The 10,276-nt window shown below is 35.2% G+C and overlaps 1 protein-coding gene across 7 annotated transcripts in view; it reads left to right on the forward strand.

Annotated features, from left to right (window-relative positions):
* The window catches only part of col5a3a (collagen, type V, alpha 3a), a 148,082-nt gene that overhangs the window by 80,989 nt on the left and 56,817 nt on the right, over positions 1 to 10,276 (forward strand). For 4 of the 7 annotated variants that reach the window (XM_068215533.2, XM_021469216.3, NM_001190756.1 and 1 more), the window contains 4 exon segments: positions 5,021 to 5,140; positions 5,234 to 5,359; positions 8,662 to 8,712; positions 8,819 to 8,860. In XM_068215533.2, coding sequence (XP_068071634.2) covers positions 5,021 to 5,140; positions 5,234 to 5,359; positions 8,662 to 8,712; positions 8,819 to 8,860 — 339 coding nt within the window. 7 annotated transcript variants of the gene reach the window in all.

Raw genomic sequence — 10,276 nt, forward strand, 5'->3', positions numbered from 1 at the left:
CCAATGACCCTAGATGTAACATTGATTGTGGTGATTCTCTAAGGGTGCTTTCACACTTGGTTCAATCCCTCCTTGCCACCTTCTCAGCTTGTGTTTACACCATCTTTTTTTCCTTCTGATCCCTATTACTCTTGTGTCATCAAGTTGCTGTTTTGTGTACAGCTGTTGCTAGGTGACGGCCATGAAAGCAAAGCAGCAAAATCGAGACATATGCATATGGTCATTTTACTGTTACTAAATCTTTTGCTTTTGCTACCAAAACCAAAATACAGAGAGTCACTTGCATCTGTCTGTCCCAAAAATATTTAAACCGTTCAGAACATCACGTGATGTCTGTAGAAGTCGTTTTTGCTGAAGACAAGCAGACATTATCACTGTTTGCACTGAGTCAGTCCTGCTTGTCGCCAAGGTAGATACACAGACGAATGAATGGTATTAAAACTAAAGTGTGTTGTACAGTTAGCAATTCACTTCCATTATTTGGTATGATTGCATTCATATCAGAAGTGAACCGTATCAAAGATACCGTTTTTGCACAAACTGTTCCCCAAACCACCTCTTTCAGGTGGACTCGGGTACTGTTCAGAAGACATCGTTCACACTAGCTAAATGTACCAAACTTTGATGTCAAATAAACCCTGTTGTGGACCAAAAGTGCTAGTGTGAAAGCACCCCAAGACCAATCGCTGTCACCACGCAGTGTGTATTTGTCACAGTTTAGTAATGTTATATCTTGCTTAAGACCCCTGCTGAAAAATCCAGCTTAAACCAGCCTAGGCTGGTTGGCTGGTTTTAGCTGGTCAACCAGGCTGGTTTTAGAGGGGTTTTGGCCACTTCCAGGCTGTCCTAGCCAGGCTGGGAGCCCAGCCAAAACCAGCTATGTCCAGCTTAAACCAGGCTGGTCAAGCTGGTTTTAGCTGGATTTTGCTGGTCATTTTCCAGCCTGACCAGCTGGAAATGACTGGAAACCAGCCTGGAAGTGGCCAAAACCCCTCTAAACCAGCCTGGTTGACCAGCTAAAACCAGCCAACCAGCCTAGGCTGGTTTAAGCTGGATTTTTTTAGCAGGGACCTCATCCAAGGTGGTACTAAAAAGAGTACCAGGTACAAGGTATGGAACTTAATGGAAAAGCCCCAAAAGTGAGTCGAACCAAACTGAACTGCTCTGTATCATGCAGTGGAGAAGTGCCTGTAGTAGACTAATATTTAATTTAGTAGAACACTTGACATGTACTTGCAAAGCTTAATTCTGTTCATAGCATTAAGCAGACAATTTACTAAACCCCGGATGATACTTTATATTTTGTTGCAACGCTAACTGGTAACACTTTAGTTTGTTACAAATCATTGGCTTATTACTAGCCTACCATTAGGATATTACAAACTCGGTCCTGGAGGGCCGGTGTCCTCCATAGTTTAGATCCAACCCTAATCAGACACACCTGGGCTAGCTAATCAAAGTCTTACCTAGCAAACAATTTTTCATTTAATAGATGTCTAATAGACATCTAAATGTAGACAGCTTGGCCAAAACAATGCTAAACTTGGGCTGTCAGTAAAAATCTAATAGATATCTAACAATAGGCCAAAACTACATTAGTCGTCAAATAGACAGATTAGACAGACTTATTTGTGTAGTCAATCATTTCTGTTTATTTGATGACTATGTTTAGACATCTATTAGACATCTTTTAAAAACAAAAAATGCTTGCTGTATAGTAGGCTTGCTAAAATATCCTGGCAGGTGTGTTGAGGCAAGTTGAAGCTAAACTCTACTGGCCACCGACCCTCCAGGACTGAGTTTGGGCACCCTTGCTAAAAAAGTATGTCCATTTTTACATCCCTAATCCTACCAAAACACCCCAAAAGGTCTATTACATTACAAAGGTCCACTACCCAAAAGATTTACAACCTTACTAAGCAGCAAATTAGCAATTTATTGGGATAATAGTCTTAGTTAAAGGGTTGTTAATAGCATGAATTGTGACTTAAAATAAAGCGTTACCAGTTAATTTACAATTAAAAGAACATCTAAAAGGGACCATCAGAATAAAGTGTTACCCAATCTGTTTCCTATAGATATGGCCTTAAAAATTATAGTTTGTAGACTCAATGTTTATGTATCATGGCTCGTTTCAACAGTGACACATTTGATAAGTTGAGTGCGAGACATGATGTATATTTTATTCAGGTTTTGGCCTAGTGTTACACTTGGAGTGTAGTTTTATTTGTTGACTTGGCACGCTTTATAGATTGAATCAGAATGATGCCCTTCAAGACAGAATGAAAAAGAGGACAGTGTCTGACATCAATTCATTTTCATGCATCTTTTTGATACATTTACCTCTGACAGTTCTGATAGATGTGGTTTTTACTGTATGAATCAAGCTTTTGCTGAGGTAGAACTCGGATGCCAATATCAGTGTGCCAAGTTTGCTCACCCCTTCTTTTCATGCTGTTATGGCTGCCACCAGAGCATACGGCTTTTGCGCTGACATCTCCTCTTGTTAATAAAACCTCCTACCCCACACTCACCTGCTCAGCAGTATTTATGCCTTGAACCCGGCTTTATAACCAGAATGTTTTTGAAAATCTGCACCTGTGAATTGCACTAACATTTTAATTACTCAACTGTGTGTTGGAGATGTGAAGCACAGTTAAGCCAAAAATAAACTCTAAGCAGGTACACAAATGCAATTGCAAATGCTTGGTTGCTACATGACAAAGTGTCTTGGCAATAGCTATGGTTCCATACAAAGATGTGAATTAGACTCATGTGCAAAACTGGAATATTGTATGAACTATTTGCAAATTTAAGCACTGTTGCCATCTGATTAGTAAAAGGGAACAAAATCTTTAGCTCTTAATAATCAAAATAGCTTTTTTTTGTTCTCGGAGGCAATAATACCAAACATCTTGACAGACTTAGATTAAGCTATTTTAGAATGACTTTAAGCAGCATTTCAGATGTTCTGCAATGTGGTCTGTCCACTAGTTTACCAATTAATGCCATTGAATCACACACTTTTGTTATTATGTGATCTGTTAAAACAAAATCATGTTTTTTGATGCGCCTGCTGGAATTTATTAAATAATACATATTAAAAGTGTTTTAGTGCAATTTTTAAAAAATATTTTTTAAAGATTTTGTGCAATTGTTTTGTTTATTTATATATATATATATATATATATATATATATATATATATATATATATATATATATATATATATATATATATATATATACTATTCAGTTGTGCGATTTTTAACTTTTTTTATAACTTTTTGTACACTTTTTAATGCACGTTTTAAAAAACGTTTGAGCATCTTAGCCTTTCCATTAACCATTAATTAAATGCTATATTTCAAAATGCGCATCAAAATAGGTGGATGGTAAACAGTTTCCATCCTTCACCATATAAACATGCACTCTTGCATTACAAAAAAATCTTGGTAATCAAGTAGTGTGTACTGAAATACTCTGAAAAAAAATACTTAAAGGTGCAGTGTGTATGTTTTCCACTCTTCTAAGGCTTAAAATACCATAATATGTTTGCAGATATTTAAGAAACATGCTGAAGTGAACATTCTTGTTTATCTGAAAAACGATTGTTATCTTTATCCGAAAGTCACTACTTTACGTGCCAGAACGCTGTCGTTGTTTTGGTTCTTTTAACCTGCCCACTAAAACTTTAGAAAATTATATTTCAGCACCTTCGGTTGCCTTGTTGAAAAACCATGTATTTCATTCATTCAGAAAGGCTCTCAAAGCATGCTCCCGTGACCGAAATGTGCCCTTCGGTGGACAGTAGCAGACTCCGAAATGAGATGCAAATTCAGAGTTCCACATGGGGTTATTAATTAGCAAATAATATAAACATTATGTACGTAAACATTAGGTAAACAGGTTACATTGTAACCCAGTGTCCTAGCAAAACGCTACAGATGAGATTTGCAGTTACAAGCTACAAGAAACAGAACCTGCTACTAAAACACAAATTTTAGGTGTTTGTTAGAACAAAAACTCCTTTAATATGAAAAATATCCCTTCTATTGCGTGTCGTTGCTTTTATATAGAACACGATTTAAACCAGCCTTTGGGTGCTATAGTTGCTCCTGTTGGTCCTCAATCAAGCAACCTGCGCTTGCTTTGATCCAGGAATGCAATACCCAGATCCACCACTTGGGTGTCAAACTTGCATACTGCACCTTTAATTTAGAATTTGGTTCTTATTTAAGTGAAGGTACTCAGTACTCAAGTACGTGATACTCAAATCGGAGTTAAATAAGTGTACAATCTTGCATTACATACAGCACAAGTCATGGTACACAAGTACTCAGTATTTCTGTGACCGAGATTTGAGTACCTCTAAGGTTTGTATGTAATGAAAGAGAGCACTCTTCAGAATTGAGTATCACCTACTTGAGTGCTTAGTACCTTCAGTGATATGTAAATATAAATTTTTAATTGAAAATGAATATTTGAGTGATGTGTCCTGGAGTAATATTATTTGGTGGTAATGCGCAAACACACATTTCTTTCACTAGTATTTGAGTCCCAAGAAATCAAGTACTCAGTTCTTGGGACTCGAATATCAGTGAAAGAAATTTTGCATTCTTATATTGCAAACAAATCTTGGTATTGCAGTACATTACTTGATACTCAAGTATTCAAAGAGTTGCATTCAAGCATGAGTTAAAAGCTGTTCACACTAAAAACAACTATGGTTTGAACATGTATTAAGTGGTGCTAAGCCATGGTAGCAGAATTTAAAGAGATAAAAGCATCGATCAAGAAACATTTTCGCTAACATTCACTGTATACCAATAAAACAAAAAAAATACATTGCGTTTTGTCGAATTGCATTTTCATACACTTCGCATTTGCACGAATGTACTTGTGTAGACTATATTTCAAGCTTTAAGGTAGATTGGAAGTGACTTACTGTGCTCAGGATCTCCATGGTTGCGGTTGCCATGGCTTTGTCGTATCTGACTTTGCTCCTCTGTTGGTGTGCAGCAGGAGAGGCCGATTAAAACACCAGAGGTCGAGGAGTTTAGTGATGACCTTTACGGCGATCAGCACAATGTGCTCTCAGTCTCCACAGTGACAGTCGGCCCCAATATCACTGATTATGAGGTATGAGTGCTTATTTTTTGCTTCCGGGCCTTGACCATTATCAACATTTTCTAAGGTGAAACCCTGATGTTGGTTTGTTTTGTGCATACACAGGTCTTGGAGTACGAGGAGTTTAAAAATGCCTCAGACAGCCACGAGCTGGAATATGAAGAGTATGAGATTTATGAGGAGCGATTTGACCATGCAGAGAGGGAAAGGCCAGACACATGGGGCGGAGAGGTACTCTTTCTAACTCTATAATAAATAACCTGACACAGATACACAAATACATTTCTTTTTCAGATCTGAACTAACGAAGCTTACTTACTCGCAGTTTGATAAATATAAGTTGATGCAAAATGAACAGTAGTCAACAACAATAATAATAAATATTAAGTAAATAAATAAATAAATAAATAAATAAATAAATAAATAAATAAATAAATAAATAAAAAGTAAACAAGTAAATAAATGGATAAAATTATTAAATAATTAATTAAATAAATAAATAAATAAAATATATAAATAAACAGGTGAAACAAGTAAATAAATAAATAAATAAACAAGTGAATAAAAATAAGTAAAATGTAGTAATAAATAAATAAATAAATAAAATAAGTAAATAAGTGATAAAAAAACATAAGTAAAAATAAGTAAATAGATATAAATAAATGAATAGATAAGTAAATAAATAAATAGACAAGTAAAAAATAAGTAAATTATTAAAAAGTAAATAAATAAATAAATAAATAAATAAATAAACCAATAAATAAATTAGTAAGTAAGTAAACAAACAAGCAAACAAAAATAAATAAATAAATAAATAAAATATAAGCAAAAATAAATAAATAAATAAGCTTATAAGTAAATACAAATAATTAAACAAGTAAAAAAGTAAATAAATAAACTAAATAAGTAAATAAATAATTAAATAACTAAATTAGTATATGAATTATTAAAAAAAAGTACATAAATAAACAAATAAATAAATAGCTAAATAGGTAAAGGCTTAAATAAATAAGAAAAAAAATAGATAAGTAAATAAATACATAAATAAGCAACAAATAAATAAGTATATAAATATATAGTACATAAATAAAAAAATATGTAAATAAATAAATAAACAAGTAAAAAATAAGTAAATAAATGAAAAAGTAAACAGAAAACAGAAAAGAAAAAGAAATAAGTAAATACATGAATAGATAAGCAAATAAGTAAATAAATTAGTTTGTAAATGAGTAAGAAAATATTTTTATTTGTTATTTATGTTTTATGCTTACTTACAGTGGTGTTCATATAGACTTTAAAAAGATGTTTATTTAATTCTGAGAGCTAAAGATTCTTTTTATCTTAATTTTTTAATGCATTACATTTTTCATTAAAATAGTTAATTTTTCTCAGTCGCTTTGGTGCATTTCTCACAACACTATTTACATTTGCACAACAGTTAATGCATTTCTCAAAACAATTAGTCATTTGTGCACATCCTAGTAGTTGCTCATTCCTTCCAGCAAATTACAGATGCTTTTGGACATGCATCAATTGTTTTCATACAACTCTCTGCTTTTTATAACATTATCATTTGCTTATGTCATGTGAGTCAAAATTACAGTTTTTTCTTCACTGCTTAGATGCAGTTGTCAACTGAAACTCCACCTTTTCAAAACGGTTAACACACAGGCCTAAACAGCAGCACTCATGGTCAAAATGACACATTATGCTTGCAAAAGGCACATATTGTGTCAAAACATTTAAAATTTGCAACAAAAGCTAGTTTTACCTTCAAACAACACAACTTGCAAACAGGTATATGAGCTCTTTCAATTAATCATTACACAATGGACAACAAAATACAAAATGCAGAAGTCAGTGCACCACCATTGCTTGTCATTGTAGCCTATTGCCAATGCCATTTGTTGTCTTCCTATTTGGGCTGTCAAATTTGCCTTTTTGCAAAGAATTGGATCCAGAATAAGAAATGCTTTGATTAAATTTATATTGATTTCATTACAATTTTCAAACTGTGGCTGAAAACTGAAATACTGTAAAAACAGACAAAATAAATAAAATACTGTAAATATTAAAGAAAACACATTTAAACCAATGTACAGTCAAATCTATTGGGAGTATAGGACATAGCCACTATTGAAGGAGTGTAAAACCGCTGCTTCAGTGAATTCAAACTGATCTTGGTAGTTTCTAATGGTTAGGAATAGATGGTTTCTGTTTGATTACCATAGCTAAAACAATTGAGTTTGGACTGCTTAAATGACATCCGTGTTAACTGTTTTGAAAAATGGTGAGGAAAATGTGTCAACCCAATGAGAAAGGGTTTACACATTTGCAAGACTTGTCTTCTGCTCTGCTGGGATAGTGAAAATGAAGTGGAACCTAGTTTCTTTAACCAGGTCAAAGCAAACTGTAAAGAAAAACTGTAACTAAACTTGTAAATTCTGATTAGTCATTGCAAATAAAACTAATAGTCCTCATTTAATTACTATTTAATTACATACACAAATGTTGAACTAGCTGTCAAAGTCTGTCAAGCTAATTTTATATTAAAAAAAATAAATCTATTTTTCTGAAAATGTCTTCTAAAATGAACAATTTCATGAATGATTTACAGACCTATGTTGTAGGTTCAGTTGCAATATGTTCTGCAATATAGTTTACAGTTGTGCCCAGCTTTACCCAAAGGAAGCTTATGCTTGTTGTAAATAAGGGTGTATTTATTCTTTTGCACAATGCTGTGAATAAATTAGAATTGCAACAAGCAAATGCAGTAAAAATGTGAAACATACATATTCAGTGACTTGTACTCAGATACCTCACTAAATGCAGTGATGTTGAATGGCTGTGCAAATAGTATAAAGTGCTGTCTTGAGCATTTTCAGGAAGTGTCACCAACATCTGACTTTTTTGCATTGAAAAAATGTCCAGAGTAAACTCATAATGAAAACACAACAAAGCCATTTGACTATCTTGTTCATAAACAATAATGTCAGGACTTTTCATTTTGATGATACTGACACTTTGATTGACATGAATACTTGCTTTTGAGGAATGAACTATCCATTTTGAGCATGTGACGCGCTTTTGCAGGTTATCAGCTAGGTTTTGCAGTTTGTGCTAATTGTTTTAAGAAATGCTTTAACTGTTGATCAGAAATGCACTGGTTTTGTGAGAAACGCACCAAAGGGACTGAGAATAACTGTAATATTCTTGTATCACACACATTATCACTTTCCATCTGCTTTGATTTATTTATTTGCTTGTTTGTTTCTTTGTTTTTGTTTTTATCTTCAGTGTTAAATAAATATGTAGAATACAAATCCATTAATTGAATTTTAATATGTATGTTTTTTTCTACTTAAAAGAAAAGTATATCACATTTTTATAAAAACAAATTAGCATGTTTTATAGAACATTCACTAGTCCTAAAATCACACATTGTTATTGACTATTAAAGTGTATCGTAACCTCTTTAATCTCAACTTGTAGCCAGGATCTCAACTGATCTCAATCTATTCTTCCTCCATCAGGGTGTGCGATTTGCAAAAGGACAGAAGGGAGAGCCAGCTGTCGTTGAACCCGTGAGTGCCGAAGTGTGAAACTCACACACACTCACTCGCTCACACACCTACACACACTGATGCATTTTGGCTACAGTAATCTGATGCTAATCTCCTTGTGTCTTAGGGTGCAGTTTTTCAAGGACCTCCCGGCCCACCAGGTCCACAAGTAAGTCAGAATATTATTATGATTTGGTCATCATATACACTAACATATACATCATATACACTTGTCGCCTTTCCAAGTTTTAGGAACAACAAATAATAGCTTGACTTCAGGATTTTTTGGATTCATCTTCAATGCCTCCTACTTAATCTTAGCCCAGACAGAGATGCTCAATAAAGTTTATGTCTGGTGACTGAGCTGGCCAATCCTTGAGTACCTTGACCTTCTTTGCTTTCAGGAACTTCGATGTGGAGGATGAAGTATTAGAAGGAGCGCTATACTGCTGAAGATTTTGCCCTCTCCTATAGTTTGGAATGTAATAGGCAGCACAAATGTTTTGATACCTCAGGCTGTCAATGTTGCCGTCTACATCCAATCAATCTCTTGCATGCCCCCATACTGAATGTAACCCCAAACCATGATTTTTCCTTCACCAAACTTGACTGATTTCTATGACAATCTTGGGTCCATGTGGGTTCCAATAGGACTGTTGTAGTCTGCCGTCTAAACCAAAACAAACGAACGGCAGCTCCGCACGGAGACTGCCGTCAAACTGAAAACAAAAGTAAAACAATATGCCCGGGCCCGGTCCTCTCTCTACTCCCTCTGCCATCGTCCCTCCTTTTATTGTCCAGAGCTCCTTCTGTGGGATTCGATTCGACCGCAGGTGCATCCACTTACGCGGCGGCCTCATTCTGTTCCCACGGCTCTCGGCCATGCCCCTTCGCCACATCTACCTTTTGCCACTTTTCCAAATGATCAACATGAAGTCAAGTTATTGTTTGTTGCTCTTACCACTGAGATCAACGACAAGACTTCTATACGTTACTCCATCCAAAACGGTGAAAAGCCTTAGAGTAATGATTGATGACCAACTAAACTTCTCTGACCACATTTGTAGAACTGCTCGATCTTGCATATTCGCATTCTATAACATCAGAAAGGTCCGACCCTTCCTATCTGAACATGCAGCTCAACTCCTTGTTCAAGCTCTTGTTCTCTCCAGACTGGATTACTGCAACTCTCTAATAGCCGGGCTTCCAGCTAACTCTTTCAAACCTCTTCAGCTGCTTCAGAACGCAGTAGCACGAGTGGTCTTTAATGAACCTAAAGGAGTACATTTCACTCCACTGCTCATCTGTTTGCACTGGCTGCCAGTTGCTGCTCGCATCAAATTCAAAGCTCTGATGTTTGCTTACAAAACGACTTCTGGCTTTGCTCCTTATCTGCTCTCACTTCTGCAGATTTATGTGCCCTCCAGAAACTTGCGTTCTGTAAATGAACGTCGCCTCGTGGTTCCATCCCAAAGAGGGAAGAAATCACTTTCTCGAACTCTCGCATTCAATCTGCCCAGTTGGTGGAATGAACTCCCTAACTGCATCAGAAAGGCAAAGTCACTCGCTGTCTTCAAGAAACGAC

This window comes from Danio rerio, chromosome 3 (genome assembly GCF_049306965.1).
Source record: "Danio rerio strain Tuebingen ecotype United States chromosome 3, GRCz12tu, whole genome shotgun sequence".
In the NCBI taxonomy this organism is placed as follows: domain Eukaryota; kingdom Metazoa; phylum Chordata; class Actinopteri; order Cypriniformes; family Danionidae; genus Danio; species Danio rerio.